This window comes from Dipodomys merriami, unplaced genomic scaffold, assembly GCF_024711535.1.
Source record: "Dipodomys merriami isolate MVZ:Mamm:240054 unplaced genomic scaffold, mDipMer1.0.p SCAF_24, whole genome shotgun sequence".
NCBI classification, from domain to species: Eukaryota; Metazoa; Chordata; class Mammalia; order Rodentia; family Heteromyidae; genus Dipodomys; species Dipodomys merriami.
The window spans coordinates 14,305,848-14,324,545 of NW_027203826.1; the positions used below are offsets into that span (position 1 = coordinate 14,305,848).

General features: G+C 36.7%; 1 protein-coding gene across 4 annotated transcripts in view; it reads left to right on the forward strand.

Moving 5' to 3' along the window:
* The window catches only part of Rgs7 (regulator of G protein signaling 7), a 439,988-nt gene that overhangs the window by 347,481 nt on the left and 73,809 nt on the right, over positions 1-18,698 (forward strand). For all 4 annotated transcript variants that reach the window (XM_070034266.1, XM_070034268.1, XM_070034269.1 and 1 more), the window contains exons 6-8: positions 976-1,027; positions 17,581-17,645; positions 18,528-18,604. In XM_070034266.1, coding sequence (XP_069890367.1) covers positions 976-1,027; positions 17,581-17,645; positions 18,528-18,604 — 194 coding nt within the window. The remainder of the gene's footprint in view (positions 1-975; positions 1,028-17,580; positions 17,646-18,527; positions 18,605-18,698) is intronic.

Consider the following 18,698-nt stretch of genomic DNA (forward strand, 5'->3'; position numbering starts at 1 on the left):
AGAAAATATAAAATGTTGATGCTCACTGGGAAGGTGGCTCAGTGGTAGAGCACTTGCCTTGCATGCCTGAGGCCCTGGGTTCTATTCCTCAGCACCACGTAAGGAAAAAGAAAAAAACCGGAAGTGGCGCTGTGGCTCAAGTGGTAGTGTGCTAGCCTTGAGCTGAAGAGCTGAGGGATAGTGCCCAGGCCCAGAGTTCAGGCCCCACGACCAGACCCCCCACCCCAAAAAAAAAGCAAAAAAAAAAAAAAAACAACAAATGTTGATGCTCTTAACAAGGGCTTACCTGATTAAGTATTTGTTTGTACTTACATCAATGGGTTTAGAGAATTTTACAGAATCAGAATCAGAATACTACAGAACTCTACTGTTTGTGATTACATCAACTAAGACATTATTTCTGGCTTGCATAGTTAAAAAATGTAGAGCAATAAATGTCTTTATGAAGGTAGGAGCTTGTTTTAATCTGGATGTGTTTTAATCTTGAAGTTGTATTACAAAGGTAAGGGAGACAAGCAAATAAATTCATCATATCTCAGACAAAGATTTGGTACATTGAGATTTTGGTCTATCAAAGGCAAGTCTGTGCTACATAATGTAGAGAGAACAATTTGTTGAATGTAAGCGTATTGCATGCAGAATCCTGCTGGAAATCATACTCTGCTTTCAGCCTTCCCTGTGGATACAAACTGAATAACTTCAAGCCCATTGATGTAAAACTGTAGCTAATACAAGTTGTTTCTGTGCATGTTTGCAATTGGTTGACAAAGAAGATGTAGATGAAAACCTCACAGTGTCTCTAGATTACTACATACACACACACACACATATATATATATATAGTTGTATAGTTATATAGTTATATTTACAAGGAAACTTTTAATAATTATTAAAGATGGATTCAGTTCATAGACCAGAAACTCTCCCCAAATTTTTATGTGTCTAACCTAAGTTCCACTTCTTTTTGTTCCACAGACACCCTACTTTTGGCCATCAAATTGTTGGGAGCCAGAAAACACAGACTATGGTTAGTTCAATAATCTCATAATTTTGTTTATAATACTAGTGTGTCTGCATGTTTGTGTACTTGTGTTTCTTACTTTTGTCCCTAAGAGGTGGAACTCCAAGGCTCAGTTTGGGCAGATATTTATAACACAGGATAGATGAATTACCTTGTTTGGAAAGTCTCCAACTTGTGGAAACTTTTCTATAGCATAATGGTCTCTACAATTAAAGAACAGCTTTAAAATGGATTGAATAGCTATAACAAGCCTAAAAGATTATTATTGCTTTTTTATAGCATCATGGTCTACTGGATAGAATAACAAAAGGTCCGTAAGAGCAAGTGCTTTAGTTTGACCTGCTCACTTAGCTGTATGATTTTAAATTCCCTTGACTTCCCAAAATTTCATTTTTCTCACTGTTATATGAGGCATCATATGATTCTTAACTTGAACTTGCTAGATAGGATCTGCAGAACATAAACCTCTATTAATTAGTATATATGAGAAAAAACACTATTTTATGATTATTGTAAAAAAGGTGTTGCATGGGTTATCCTCAATGACTAAAATGAACCAATAAGCAAAAAAGGGCCTAAAATCTCAATAAATTCTATTCATTGGAAGTAGGTAAACTGTGATGTGTGACTGCTCATTTATAAAATTGTTAGACTGTTGCTTATGAGATTCACCAAACAAGTTTTATCCAATGAAATCAATAATGATGACACAATTATAAATATTAGTGATCGATTTTAAGTCATGAACATCAGTCTTCTAAAATGTTGGTTAAATTAGAACACTAAAGAACAGTAATAAAGATAACCCCCTGGAAATTCTCTGCAATTTTCTATTGCAGAGAGAATTGGCAACTTGTTGACCTTCATGACAAAGTTCTTAATAAAGTCTGAATTAGAGACCTCTGTACATCCTATTATGTAACTATTTCAAGCTGAGTGTGGTGGAAGAAAGTCCCCAAAACATCATCTCAACCAATAAAAGCTGGGCATGGTGGCAGGCACCTGTCATGGAGGGATATGGAAACTGGGAAGTATAAATAAGAGGAAAGTGAGGTGTGATCCAGACTGTCTATGGGCACAAAAGCTAAACACTAATTGAAAAATGACTAAAATGAAAAAGGGTGAATGTGAGGGCCACATATAAGACTACACTGCTAATATTCCTGAAGCCCTGAGTTTAAATCCAACTAATTTAAAAACTTTAGGAAAAAAACTGGGAGAGAGAGCGAGGGAACAGGTAATATTGTCCAAAAAGATAGGTACTCATTACCTGACTTATGTAACTTATGTAACTTATGTAACCCCTCTGTATATGGCCTTTATAATCACAATAAAAAATAATAACATAATTTCAGTTCCTATACTCTAAGTCATAATTGTAACCTTCAGGTTTGCAATTCTCCACATCAAACTTGAAGGATGTAATTGTAGTTGTGGGTCACTTTACTATCTAGAACAGGGGCCTACTATGCTGGCTAAGCTTTGAGATTCACAGATTTTTTTTTCTGTTTAGATTAACAAATTTGCCAGGCCTAATTCCTTGGGTAAGCCAAGTGTTCTTCCTTTTCTTCTGAATTGTTAACCCAGATCTACTGAGTCCTTTCCAAATGACAGCACAGAGGTAATCTGGTTAATGCAACTCGAGAGAGGAAGGGGGTGCTATTTTGGATCCAAGGTGCTGGAAATGTCTTGATTTAGGTGGACCTTATTCCTGGTAGTGGAAGAGTTGATGAGGGCACAGAAGACTTAAATATATCCATGTCCAAGCAAAACTCCTCATGTTCATGAAGTCTTAAGATCTACACATTTATTTCAGTAGTATATTAACTAAAAGAAGCATGTTTATTTCATTTAGTGTTTCTCTAAATTCCTAATTATTGTGCCCTAGATAAAAATATAAAATATTGTTGCTTATTAGAGCTATTGTGTGTGTGCATATATGTGTGTGTGTGTGTGTGTGTGTGTGTGTGTGTGTGTGTGTGTGTGTGTGTGTGTGCGAGTAAGTTCTGAGACTTGAATTCAGGGCCTGGGCATTGTCCCTAAGCATTTGGACTCAAGCCTAGCACTCTACTTCTTGAGCCACAGCTCCTTGTCTAGCCTTTTTAGTGGTTAATTGGAGATAGGAATCTATTGGACTTTACAATCCAGGCTGGCTTTGAACTGTGATCCTCAGATCTCAGCCTCCTGAGTAGCTAGGATGTGAGCAACCTTATCATGGAGGCTTTTTGAACACTTTGTTTAAGGTCAAGCGATTTGGCTAAAATATTTTCTTCAATTAAAATCTTATTATGGGGTTACTCACATAGTGGATTCAACATAGTGAAGAAATTTGACTATTTTGTTTCTTCATTGTCTTGACAGAAAGGAAATTTTTTTTATTTTGTAGCATATATTTACTTTTATGTAAAAATAATCAATTAAATGGTAGCAATGAAAAGACAACAATAAAAACCTAACAGAAAAAAAAAAAACGATTAATGAAAATAGTTTGCAAAAGTTCAAAACTGAAAGAACTGTACAGAAGGTAGAAAATATTTACATATAAATGAAAACTACTTTTGAAATAAACAAGGAAATTGGTACTATTTTTATTTCAAAACTACCAACCTGAGGACACCAGCCAGGTTTAAAACTTTTATGAATGTAGCTAGTTAGATTGTTAATGTCAGTGTTAAACTCTGACTTCCTGCAACCAAGGAAAGCAGAGCTAGAGAAAACCTGAAACATCATCCAATCTTGTCATCTCAATGATTTGGCTGAGTTCTACGAGCTTGCTAAGCCAACACCATAGCTTCCATTACCAGCCAGTGTCTTCTATAGAAGACACTGAGAAGTTAAATTATAAAAAAAGATACTTGAATTTGTACTTCAGGAATAATGTCTGTATCTTATTCTTTAATGACAACAACTTTTCTCAGGTTAAGTATACTAAAAGTATTTCTAGCTTTGTTAGGTCAAAGTTCTACCAAGGTGTGTTTGATAGGACTTACTTAAGCTGTGTTTTTCCCCCCCTGAGTTTGAGCTATTAGATTCTTGTAAAAGAACTTTCTCATTCAGCCAAAAATGTTTCTGTAAGGCATCCCAATGTCCTGCTGTTGTTTTTTGCTTTCTTTGTGAAACACTGGCTGGATCCTCACTATTATGATAAAAGCAACAGTGATAGCATACTGTACTCCCAGATCACTGCAATTCTTTGAGTTCTGGTGCTTTATCTCAGTCTGGGTTCTTCACAGGGTGAAGCCAAGGGCAAGGCTAGCAAGGTCTTCTCAGATCTTTGATTTTGTGAGCTAGGAGAGAACAATGTTTAGCTTAGGTTATATGCAGACTGTCTCTGCAGAGACAGAGGGGTAGTGTTAAAGCCAGATGTAACCCACAGGCTGTTTCCAAAGTGGCTAGCACAGTCTTGCATGACATTACCAGACACTAGCTAGAGACCCTAGGCTCCAACTGGTGTATCTGTTTCTCAGGCCCCTGTGGTGAACATGCACATGGAGAATAATTTCCTTTATGACACCTGCGACACGGAGCAGGTGATAGGGCATAGGACCCTAACTCTCATACTTTTGTTCAAACCATTGCATGAGCACAGCATAAGAGGAACAAGATATATTTGCGGATGTACTCTGACAGAGTGATTATGTCAGGAATGATAAAAAAATCAATCAACTAACATGCCAGCTGGGGCTTTGAGTCTACAACAACTGATTTCCCAGGCTCCATCTAATACCACATGTGGGCCTGACATGTTTCATGGTCCTATTATCCATTTGCCTTCAGTTCTATATTATGTGGTATGTAGCTTAGCTAATTTATGGACATTGTCTGTGTTAGGCAATAGGTGAAATCTTTTGCAGACATCTGTGAGAAGCCTGCAGAGATAGAAACATTTATCCATCTAGCCTACAACAGAGAGAATTCTTATCTTTTACATTATATTTCTAGTATCTATTTGTGTGTGTGTACTGCTCTTGCTTCTTGAACTCAGGGCATGGGTGGTGACCTGAGATTTTGTGCTCAAGGCTAATGCTCTACCACTTGAGCCATAGCTCTACTTCAAGCCTTTTTGGTAGTTAGTTGGAGATAAGGGTCTCACGGACTTTCCTGCCCCATTGCCTTCAAATCCAGATCCTCAGATCTCAGTCTCCTGAGTAGCTAGTATTACAGAGGTGCCAGGATATTTTTATTATCTTTAAACAGTTATACTAAGGAGTTACCATTCAATAAATCAGTTTATGAGTTTACTGTATCTTGAATGATATCATCATCTATGTCTCTCAATCTAATTCATTTCTTTAATTTTCTTAATTTCTTTTTTATTGTGAAAATACTGTACAGAGGGGTTACAATTACATGGGCAAGATAATGAGTACATTTCTTATCAAGCATTGTAGCCTCCTCCTTTGTTTCCCCTTCCCATCCCTTCCCATTCCCCTCCCCCCCGCCCCCTCCAAACCCTCCCCCCCACCAAAGTTGTAAAGTTCGTTTTTCGACATAACGACTTGTATATCTCATTGTTGCAATGAGTCCACCTGTATCCCTATTTAAACGATTTGTTTTTTCCCTTCCCCTCCACAAATTATAACAACATCAAATACAGTGAAAGCAGGGGTTATACTATGGGGGAGGGACATACAAAGAAACAAAGAAATAATCTTATAAATGTGTTAGAAACAATCGCATGAAAGAAAAAAAAAAACATTTGAAAACATATCTTAGGGTTGATTTCCCTAACATCAACTTATCTGACCTTTTCTGCTTGACTCAGACATATAGCTAGTTATTGCAAATAAGGGAAACCATGGGACCTATGTTTCTTTGGGCCTGGCTTGCTTCACTTAATATAATTTTTTCCAAGTCTTTCCATTTCCTAACAAATGGGGCAATGTCATTCTTTCTGATGGACACATAGAATTCCATTGTGTATATATACCACATTTTCTTGATCCATTCATCTACTGAGGGGTATCTGGGTTGGTTCCATATCTTAGCTATGGTAAATAATGCTATGGTAAATAAATAAATATAGTTGTGCTGGTAGCTTTAGTGTGGTCTTTTTTTGTGAACATTGGGGTAAATGCCCAAAAGTGGGATTGCTGGGTCATAGGGGAGCTCTATGTGAAGTCTTTTGAGGAATCTCCATACTGCTTTCCAAAGTGGTTGAACAAGTTTACACTCCCTCCAACAATGCAGTAAGGTTCCCTTCTGTCCACATCCCCTCCAGCATCTGTTGTTATTAGAGTTCTTTATTATAGCCATTGTAACTGGGGTGAGGTGGAATCTCAATGTTGTTTTGATTTGCATTTCTTTTATGGCTAGAGAGGTTGAGCATTTCTTCATGTGTCTATTGGCCATCCTTCTTTCCTCTTCAGAGAAGTTTCTCTTTAAGTCTTTAGCCCACTTATTTATTGGGCAGTTGTTTTTTTGAGCATTTGTTGTTGGGGGATTTAATTTTTTGAGTTCCAGGTATATTTTTGATATGAGACTCTTGTCCGTTGTATGGCTAGTGGAAAGACTTGAAAAAAATTATATTATGTGAAGTAAGCCAGGCCCAAAGAAACATAGGTCCCATGGTTTCCCTTATTTGCAATAACTAGTATATGTCTGAGACAAGCAGAAAAGGTCAGATAAGTTGATGTTAGGTGAAATGAACGCAAGATAATTATTCAAATGTTTTTTTCTTTCTTGCGATTGTTTCTAACATATTTATAAGATGATTTCTTTGTTGCTTTGTATGTCCCTCCCCATGGTATAACCCTTGCTTTCACTGTATTTGATGTTGATATAATTTGTAGAGGGAAAGGGAAAAAACAAATCGTTTAAATAGGGATACAGGTGGACCCATTGCAACAATGAGATGTACAAGTTATGTCGAAAACTGAACTTTACAACTTTGGCTAGGGTTGGGGGGAGGGAAGGGGAGGATGTAGGGGGGGATATGGGAAGGTATAGGATGGGGGAACAAAGGAGGAAGCAATAATGCTTGATAAGAAATGTACTCATTATCTTGTCCATGTAATTGTAACTCCTCTGTATGGTATTTTCATAATAAAAATTTTTTAAAAATTTAGCAAAGCATACTTAAAAATATGCAAACACACATACAAAAATGCATGATCAAAACCTTGTAGCTCTCCCAGGCCTGGGAGAAAATTTTCAAAGTGTAATTCATGTTCCGTCTTGTACATTGATGTTTTATTCTTTACTAAGATCACTTAATTCTCCTCAAAGATATTTGCTTAATAGTTTGTATAATTACATATTATATATAATATTTATTTATATAAATATAAATATCTTAATAGTTGTTCAGATATTTCATTCTGTTTTATGACTTCACCTTATTATAAGCCCATAATGGATAATCTCAGAGCCAAATATTTTTATTTGTCTGATTTTCTTTTTAAGATTTTTTTGTCTAGGTCTGGTGGCTTACACCAGTAATCTTGACTACTTAGGAGTTAGAGTTCAGGACAATCACAGCATAAAGCCAGCCCAGGCAAAAATCCACTGAGACTGAAACTAGACCCCTATTTCATTCTGTGTATAAAAATCAATTCGTAGTGTATCAAAAATATTAATATAAGAATGAAAACTTTGAAATTGCAGCAGAAAATATAGGAGAAACAGTGGATGATGTAAGCAAAAGGTTCCTTAAAATTAAAAATAGAACTATCACATGACATTCCCAAATCAATACGAGGCATGTATCTGAGGAGTGTAAGTCTACATACAATAAAATATTTGTGCTCAAAATAGTAATAACCAAGCTATGGACTCAGCTTAGGTGCCCAATGAACAGAAAATGGATAAAAAGATCTCTCTCTCTCTTTCTCTCTCTCTCTCTCTCTCTCTCTCTCTCTCTCTCTCTCTCTCTCTCTCTCTCTCTCTCTCTCACACACACACACACACACACACACATTCACACATACACAGGAGTATTATTCAGCCATATATCACATGAAATTGTGCCATTTATAGGAGACTATGTAGAACTGTAGACCATTATACTGAAAAAGATAAGCCAAGCTCAAAAATTAAAACATGGTATGCTTTTGCTCATAGACTTTATATCTTGAATAACAATAACAATATAAGAATGGAGCATAAACATCAATGAGAGAGTAGGTCTTTGTTACCTTCATATTCACTGTGCTTAGGACAAGGTCTTGCACTTTAAATATGTCCCCATTGAAGATATATTAGCTGAATAGTCTCAATTATTACAATTTATTACATTTGTTAGCACAAATGGCATAATATTTGGCTTTAAATATACAAATTATCCATAGTCAAATTAGTTATAATAAAACAATATAGGGTATGAGCAGCCATACCCTATATTCAGAGATGGCTGTTTCTAAATTCCATTGGTGAGGAGTATTCTTGTCCTATGGGGTTGTAGATTTGGAATTATAATATTAATCATTTACTTCTACAGTCTGAAATTATAATCAAGTGAACATTCAAAAATAAGCCTTGACCTAGCATCTTTGGAGAGATTTTACTGGTTTAATTGTATGATGTCAAAAATCTGTCAAAATTATCCAATGGTGTAGGTTATTTAGAATATTTAGATTTCATTTTATATTCTACATGGACATAAAATTGTTATGAACATCAATAAAGAATAGAAGCAAAGTATGTGTAAGGAAGAAAATATATGCTAAGAGACCCATTAGCATGTAATTATGAGGTGCATTATGCATCCTTTGATTTAATTAACTAATGTGATCATTAAATAAAGAAGCAACATGGGGAATAAGAACTGTAAACTACAACTTCCAAGGGTAATACCTAGCTCAAAATTATGATTGCTGGGAGCTGGTGGCTCATGTCTGTAATCCTACCTACTCAGGAGGCTGAGATGATTTTAGTTCAAAACCAGCCTGTATAGGAAACTCCATGAGATCCTTATCTCCAATTATTCACCAAAAATCCTGAGAGTGGATCTGTGGCTCAAGAGTTAGAATGCTAGCTCTGAGCAAGTGAGCTCAAAGATAGTACCCAGACCCTGAGATCAAGCTCTAGAACTGGTACTTCTACCCCAGAAAGCAAGCAAGAAGCAAGCAAAAGTAAAAAAAGATAAGACCTTCTCAGATTCTTTAGAGGTTTTAGCAACTTCTCACACTATTTGATCAGGGACTGCCTTGCCCCTTCTGAGCTATTTTTTTTGGTTATTTTTTAATTGTAAAGGTGATATACAGAGAGGTTACCGTTATATAAGTAAGGTAATGAATACATCTTGTTTTGAACTGTGTTACCCCTCCCTCATTTTCTCCTGCTCCCCTCCCCCCAACTACTTCCCTCCCCTGCCCCCAAGTTGTGAGGTTCATTTTGTTTTATTTTCAGACAAGTTTTTACTATATAGCTCAGGTTGGCCTGGGAAGCAGGCATGTACCCTCATGCCTAGCTTACTTCTCTGAACTGTCTTTTTCACATCTAGTAAGATAATAAAATCAGTGTTTTCTTTCTTTCTGTTTGTATTGAAGGAGATAATATATAATGGAAGCGATCTGCACACAAAATTTGCATGTAAACCTATGGTGGTTATCCACTTTTCTATAGAATGTATACCAAAGAATTAAAAGTCATCATTGTCAGTCTGCTTATTTGTCTATTCCCCATTTGACCCAAGGAACTAAGAGACTAACATCATTGACTTGAATTTTTTAAAATCTGTATATTAATGTCTAGAACTTTATATGGCACATTAGGTGAATGATTAATTTGTTAATATAAATTATATCCTAGATTTGAAAAAAAGTCTCCTATTTTTTCTTGTTTCATGACAAGATCACTGTATGTTGCCCAGGCTGGTCTCAAACTCACCATGACTCTGCCTCAACTTCCCCTATCTCTTATTTAATATCTCTTGGCTCTAGCAAAGAAATAGACTCATTATGTAAACACCTTCTAATAGAGGTATCAAGACAGCCTCAAGCTAGGATTATTCTGAAGTGGCATTCATTTCCCTTTCCCTAGAGAGAAACTCATTCTTTTCTACTTACAGTTCCAGCTATTGTTTCCAACATATTCCCAATGAATTCCTTCTCTTGAAGGCCTAGGCCTACCAAGAGAACGTTTAAAGATTTTTCACGATTCATGTGTTCAACTTCCATAGTAGAGCTTTCTTGCCTTCATAAGTATTATCAAACTCATATAACAATTAATTCTTATTCCTACTCAAGAATATCACAGCCTTCACTATTAATATACATCAAAACATAATTACAAAATTGATAACATTACTATAGTTTTCCTCAAAATTTAATTTTCTTAAGGTTGAACTGCTGCTGAATCATAATTTTTTTAAAACTGAAGTTCTCTGAGTTAATTTTCATTCCTGTAATTGCACTACTGCTTAAATCTTTAAGTGAATTCTATCAACATTTTGCATTCAAAATAACCTTTATTTGAAGAATTACTTTTTAAATGAAGATAGTTATCTGTTTATGCTTTTCCATTTCCATCTTCCCACCAGTGCCTTTTTACTCTCTTTTTTGCCAAAACAATTTATTCTCACTCCAACATCTTTGCTCTTCTGCTGTGTGCAATGTGATTTTAACATAGAAACTTGCCCAAAATGTGAATGGATCTCTAAGAACAGATGAAAAAGGGAGGGCTTTGTTCACTGAACATAGGAAAGCATGAGGGTAGTAAGGGCAAGGCATTGGTTTGACTACAGAATTTGCAGTAGTGAGGATGGTGGAAATGATTCCCTTCACTAGTTTTGCTAGAAGGGGCTAAGGGTTCCTGTCCCGACCTTATACCCAATGAGAATGTTTAACAAAAGCTACTTACCTTTGGGAAAAGAACAAGAACAACAGGCACTGAACACTCAGGGAACAGAATTTTGAAAGGCATCAGACTGTCTACTGAGGAAGGAAGAGTTAAAAAGGAGGAAGCTATGACCTATAACTTTTTCTCAAGATACAGAACATGTGAATGTTTCTCTTAACCATTTTCTAACCCCTCTACAAGAGATAAAGCCATCCTATTGGGGAGGTTGGCAGGACAAATAATATCACAGAATGAGGCTAGATGTACATAGTCTAGAGGTCACAGCATTGATCAGTCACCACAATTATACTTCAATGAAATGTCATCTGTTACAAGGAGGGAGGCATTCTTCAAAAAAAAATTATGCGGGGGAAAACAAAGGAGGAGGTAGCAATGCTAGACAGGAAATGGGCTCATTACCTTGCTCATGTAACTGTAAGCCCTCTGTACAGTATCTTTTTTTGGGAGGGGGGTCCGGTCGTGGGGCCTGAACTCTGAGCCTAGGCGCTGTCCCTCAGCTCTTCAGCTCAAGGCTAGCGCTCTACCACTTGAGCCACAGTGCCACTTCCGGCTTTTTTCTTTTTCCTTATGTGGTGCTGAGGAATCGAACCCAGGGCCTCAGGTATGCAAGGCAAGCACTCTACCACTGAGCCACCTGCCCAGCCCCCTCTGTATAGTGTCTTTACAATAAAAAAAATATATAAAATCTATGCAAGTATCATGACTAACAGACCAAACAAGAAACTAAATATCCCAGTGAATAATAGGTAAAGTCCTGAACAGACATTTTTCAAGAGAAGACACACAAAGGCCATATATATATCCACATGAGGTATCAACTCACACCTGTAAGGGTGTCATTCATGAAAATTTTGAGAGACAGATGTTGACAGATGTGAAGAATAGGGAACACTGTTGGTACATCGGTAGAGCTATTATGGAAACAGTATAGAGATTCCTCAAATAATTGAACTTAGAAGCCATACTATACAGTTAATCCCTTCACTGGTCACATAACCAAAATAATGAAGTCCATTGTGTTGAAGAGAAATCCTGACCCCCATCACCGTTCCATCATTATTCATAAGATCTATGCAACAGCATCACCTTAAGTGTTCACCAGTGCCGCATTTGAACCATGTACTATTAAATAATTTTTCATTTTTTATCATTTTCAACAACATAAGCAAGCCTGGAAGATATCATTGTAGTTGAAATAAGTAAGGCATGGAAGGACAGACATCCACATGATCTCACATATGGGGGAATCTAAAAATGTTGATCTCAAAGGAACAGAATGAGAACGAAAATTGCTAAGCCAAATGAAGGAGTAGGAAAATGCTGGTTGGAGTTACACAGTTTATTTAGGAAGCGAACATTCTAGAGATCTTTTGTACAGCTTGCTGACAGTAATATTTTGGAATCACTAACAGTATATCTTAAATGTTATCATTATTTTGAAAATGATAAAAACATGAAGCACTGGTAAGGATGAAGATGCTGAGATGATGTGTAGAGTAATTCATTTGATTTAACCACCCTCTGTTGCACATATATATCAAAGCATCACATTCTGAAACACAAATGTGTTCATTTTCTTTAATTTCAAAAGCAAACAAAATAAATGAACAATAAAAGTAAAAGCAAGGTTTCTGTGAAATGACTTTTCTATTTCAGTGACCTACCAGATATAAACTTTTATCTTGGTAATTAAAATCAAATATTAAACTTGTTCGACCACTTTGGAAAGCAGTATGGAGGTTCCTCAAAAGACTCCACATAGAGCTCCCCTATGACCCAGCAACCCCACTTTTGGGTATTTACCCAAATGATCACAAACAAGACCATACCAAAGCTACCAGCACAACTATGTTTATCACAGCATATTTCTCCATAGCTAAGATATGGAACCAACCCAGATGCCCCTCAGTAGATGAATGGATCAAGAAAATGTGGCATACACACACACACACACACACACACACACACACACACACACACACACACACACACACACATACACACTGGAATTCTATGCCTCCATCAAGAAGAAGGACACTACTTCATTTGTTAGGAAATGGAAAGACTTGGAAAAAATTATGCTAAGTGAAGTAAGCCAGGCCCAAAGAAACATGGGTCCCATGGTTTCCCTTATTTGCAATAACTAGTATATGTCTAGGATAATCTTACCAGACAAGTAGAAAAGGTCAAAAGCTATGCACATATGACCATATAAGATGGTGTAAGTAAAATAAACCCCATGATAGAGACACTTATATCACTTTAATGCACTTATAATTACTATGTGATTTTTTTGTTTAGTATGTTCTTCCCACAGTATAACCCCTGTTTTCACTGTATTTGATTCTGGTACCCTGCATCTTGTATATACATTTTTCTAATTTGGGGAGGGGAAAGGAAATAATATAATGCTGAAACAAGGATGCATGTTGATCCATTTTATCAATGAGATGTACAAGACACTATGTTAAAAACGATCTTTACAACTTGGGGAGAGGAAGGGAGGAGTTGGAGAGGTGGGAAGGGAAGGGATGGCTGGGGAAAAACAAAAGAGGGGGTAACAATGCTCAAAGTATGCATTACCTTACTCATATAACTGTAACCCCCCTGTACAGTATCTTTACAATAAAATTATAATAAAAACAAGAAAAATAAAAAATCAAATATGAAGATCTCTTCAGTGTATCAAATATTATGAAGATCTCTTCTTTCTCATTTCTTCTTTCCTCCAGCTCCAAACGATTTTGCAGCCCTGTTAGCAGTTCTTGATAGGGGATAGAGAGTCAGTGAAGACAGAAGCAGCCTTATATACAAGCGAGGGTAGAAGACCTAAACTTTAGAAAAAATGTGGAGATTTGCTTGAAGTTGGTTACTTGAGATGGACATTGAAATAACTTGGTATCCTGGAACTATTAATGGATGAAAAATAGGATTGTGAGAAACATTAAAGGAGTAAAAAACAAAAAGTCCCATCATGAGAGTATGTTTCATTTGCATTACCTGGTTTTTAAGTTGGGTATTTTCTAAACACTTAGTGTTTGTATGTACAGTCTTCATTAGTTACAGTTTTTTTTGTCTTTATTCTCTTCTCCTTTTTATTTACTTATTTATTTATTTGGTGCCAATTCTAGGGCTTGAATTTCGGGTCTGGGTACTGTCACAGCTGTTTTACTCAATGCTAGTGCTCTACCACTTGAACTACAGCTCCATTCTGGCTTTTTGGTGGTTAAGTAGAGATAAGATTTCAATGGACTTTTCCTGCCCAGGCTGGCTTCAAACCTTGATCCTCGTATCCCAGCCTCCTGAGTAGTTAGCTGTACTTCAGGTGTGTGTCACCAACACGCACTTATTTTTGCCCTTTCCTAATTAGTTGTTATAGTGTGAGTGGTTTTGTTGCTGATCTGTGTGGTATGACTGGATATTTTATCATGGACATCAGTGTTTTCATGAGACCATGTTACTTCATACAGTGAACTAAAGAAATAACCTAATCCCAGCATTAACTTTCTATTCAGTTCCTATACAAATGGAGATGTGATCTAGAAACTAAACTGATTTTTACATCTAAATTCTAAGCTGCAGATTCTGCTGCTACACACAGCTATGTTAGGCAGAGTAGCTCTTCACACTCCTCAAACTTTTTTCCCATTGAGTAGCAGAGCCTCTTGTTAAATCACTTTTTCTTTTACTCCATTAAGTGTTCAAAATTATCTCAAATAGTCTCCCTGAAAATCACTGAAGAGAAATATATTTATACTTGGAATTGAGGTGAAGTCCTCAATAATTGAAACCATTTTTAAATAGTACCCTGGAAAGGGCTTTAATATTAACAATTTCAATATTTTGTCAGAACAGAAAACATTCAAGAGCTATGTTAGAAATGGTTGAAGCTAGGGCTGGGAAGGTGGCTCAGTGGTAGAGCGCTTGCCTTGCATGCTCGAGGCCCTGGGTTCGATTTCTCAGCACCACATAAGCAAAAAGAAAAAAGCTGGAAGTGGTGCTGTGGCTCAAGTGGTAGAGCGCTAGCCTTGAGCTGAAGAGCTGAGGGACAGCGCCCAGGCCCAGAGTTCAGGCCCCACGACCGGACCCCCCCAAAAAAAGAAAAAAAAAAGAAATGGTTGAAGCTTTGTATTTAGGCTGCAATCCTGCATAGTACTATCTGAGCTCTTCCATCACCTAAATAAGTAGGGAATCACCCCAAATATTAGCATGAAATATATTTCTGACTATGTGTAAGTCCTCTTATTTTTCTGTCTTTTGATGTGTTGGTAAATTTCCTGGAACTGGAACCCTGTTACATATACTTAGACTTCCTGCCTTGTTTACACCTTGCCCAATGGAGGTCCTCCTGTTGGTAAGAACAAAAGTCTTGGCTGTGCTGGTCCATATACTACAACTGTGAAATTTCGGCATTTCTACCCACAATCATATTCTACCCATAACAGGTTCCAGATTCTTCTCTAGCCTATTAACTCAGACTTTTATCGTTCCCTTTAAAAACAAAACAAAACAAAACAAGAAAACCAAAGAATCTAGTAGATGGGGATTATAGCACTTGAGTTGATTTGATGTTTGAATAGACCCTTCTGTAAATATCCTATTGAATTGTTTGAATCACTTTTTCATTAACTGTATACATGGTCCCTTTGCTTTATACTAGCACTGTCTGTCCACTCAATCACTTTGTTCCCTAGAGAATTTTTAAATTTCTTTTATAGCACTCATATTAAAGAAGGCAAGACTTCTTTGTGAACATCCTTATGGAAAAAAAATAAAACCTCACCCCTTTCCTGCTGTAATTAGTTTATCTAGTGGAGGTACAAATAGGTTTCCTAAAGGGAATTGGTTTATTGCAAAGGCTGGATGATCAGAATCACTAAAGTAGGAAGTAACTAAACTAAAGCAGAACAAGACTTAAAGGTGACAGGTACATGAAAAGGCTTAGCTACACCTGAAACACGATTCCAGACAACTCCACAGGGAAGCTGAAATTGTTTAATTAGACATTATTTAAGAAGACTCAGTCTTTCTGTTATGAAGAGACACCCTTGGGGCTATTGTATATACATTACAATGTGCCTACTGGTGAGAAAACTTCAGTTGTTTTATTCAATTTGCAGTGGTTTCTTACATTTCCTTTAAGATTAAGAGTAAACCATGACCAATTAGAAAAGTAACCCACCATGCCAATATTGGCTTTGCAGTTCAAATGTGAAAATTCCTAGTATTAGTAGAAAAATAAAATTACTACAGTCAGCCACAGAATGTTTGTATTCTGAAACGATATACCAAGATCTGCGCATTTCTAGTAATGTTAACATTGGTTGCTGGCAACTTTGACCTTCATACCAAAAACTTTACAAGATAGACTTTTGAGTAAATAGCAACTGTGTTTGCACTGGTCTGAGATTTTCTGTGTAGCATTTAGATTTTCTTACCCAAAACTAAGGTGGATATAGCTTCGTGCAAAGGTCGAATGTGTACCACATCCCCACAGAGGCAGTTTTTACAGAAGGTAATATTTGAGGGACCTCACCCAAAAGTTTTATACAACATCCATAATTGAATTCGTGAAACTCAAGTATCATATGTAGGGGAAAAAATGACAAAAATATTCCAGAAAGTAGGTCCTGAATATCTTGACACTATATTAGAGTCACCAGAATATCCCGAAATATGGGGGGGAAATTTCCTTGACAACAATGCTGATATCACTACCATCTCCACCTTCTGTCACCATCCTGTAAACCTACTGCCAAGACTGACTTTACATGACAACGGATTCCCCAGGAAAATGGCTTAGAGAGATAACCCATTTTAGGCAGGAAAGAGATTCTAAACTCTTACTAGTGGCAAAGGAAATGACTGGCAAGAAATCCCTGGAAATGAACCAACATGAAACTCAGATGCCTTGGGTTATTTTAATAGGCCCTTACCATTGACTGTAGATTCTAGAAGAAATTGAAAGTCCAAAAATGAAAAATGAACCCTCTGTCAAATAATTTTCTTTCTTTTCTTCTTTCTTTCTTATTTTTTTGTTGGTCATGGGGCTTGAACTCTGAGCTCAGGTGCTGTCCCTCAGCTCTTTAGCTCAAGGCGAGTACTCTACCACTTGAGCCACAGCAGCACTTCCACTTTTCTGGTGGTTTATTGGAGATAAGAGTCTCACAGACTTTTCCTGACTGGGCTGGCTTTGAACTGTGATCCTCAGATCTCAGCCTTTTGAGTGGCTAGGGTTACAGGTGTGAGCCACTGGCATCTGGCCAAATAATTTTCTTTTACAAATTGATTTTGTCTGTATTCCTAGACTTTTAAGTTCATTTGATATACTTCATTGGAAGGTCAGTTTTCACCCTTATTTGTTGGAGATGCTAAAATTTTGCAGGCACTTAATAGAAATAAAGTTAGGGTTAGAAATTTCTGTGCATGTCTAATTTCCACATCATAAATGCTACTATGTTTTTACTTTTGTAATGGTTACATTTTATCTAGAAAAAGATGACAATCTAAAATTGCAGCTTGGGATAAGAGTGACAAATTAGCTTGATATATAGTGCTATGATATTATATACAGAGACATATACATGCATCTATGCATACATGTGTATATATGTATATACTTATATGCATATGTTGTGTACATTATACATGCATGTGTATGTATATATTTACACATAATTATACATGTATATCTGTGTATATGTGTTGCTTCAGTTTTAATAAGCAAAAAAGAAATGATTGACTTCTTTTTCTTTCAGCTGTTTATCTCTGCAAGAGGACAATGCAAAACAAGGCAAGATTGGAACTAGCAGATTATGAAGCTGTAAGTACCAAGTCCTTTCCAGCAAAGAAAGGTACAGAAATAAAAAGAAATGGGCAGAAGTGCAGCCTAAGTTCAATTCTAAGTACCCTGTTACTTTTCTATATTCCTGGATCTTCAGTGTGAGATTTCCATGTAGTACAGTGACCATATACCTCCTCATGGCTTCCATCCTGTCTTCATGAACATTGAAAGCAGTGAAGTTCTAAATAAGCCAGCTCAATGCACAAAGGGGAAGTGCGTTTTTATTCTTTAAAGTTGACTTCACTGTAAGAATTTCAGATAAACACTCTAGTGGTGATACCGGAACTGTGAGAATTAAAGCCCACTCACACTGGGAAGAGGGTGTTTTCAAAACCCTTCAGGTTGGTCATTGCCAGCAGATGACATTAATCTCACGAACTCTAATCTTCTTAAATGGTTGTTCCATTATGATTTACTGGATTCAAAGCAGTGTGGGAAAGTGTGGACCAAGATGCCAAGGGTTTATATTGACTGTCATGACCTAAGTAAATATAATGGATCAGTGGTTAGAATAGATTGTTTTCCTGTCATAAAGCAGAGAGAGAAAAATCCAATGCATGAATGTTGAGTACTTTTCTTATTCAGGGTAACTTCATACACATACTGGATGTGTAATTGCATTCTCTAAAGTCAGTTATATTTGTTATTGCTTTTACATAGTTATTTCATTTTTTCTGTTTCAAGACTATTAACAAAGGAATACTAGCTGAATTCAAGGAGTGTGACTTCTTGAGAGCCAGATTTTTCTCAGTACTTTAGAAGATCTTGATCTGTTTGCTTCCCAAATGCAAATATAAATAAGCTAAAAGGGAGTAGTGGAGATGAGCACCAGCATGTCCTTACCTGTGGGATGTTTTCCAGGAGAGCTTGGCCAGGCTTCAGAGAGCCTTTGCCCGGAAGTGGGAGTTCATTTTTATGCAAGCAGAAGCCCAAGCAAAGTGAGTCCTTGTGAGTCTTTTGGAAGCTTTGTTCAAGTTATAGCCTTCTGTCCAGAAAGGCATTACACTTAACACTGCTTACTCTTCATTGTTA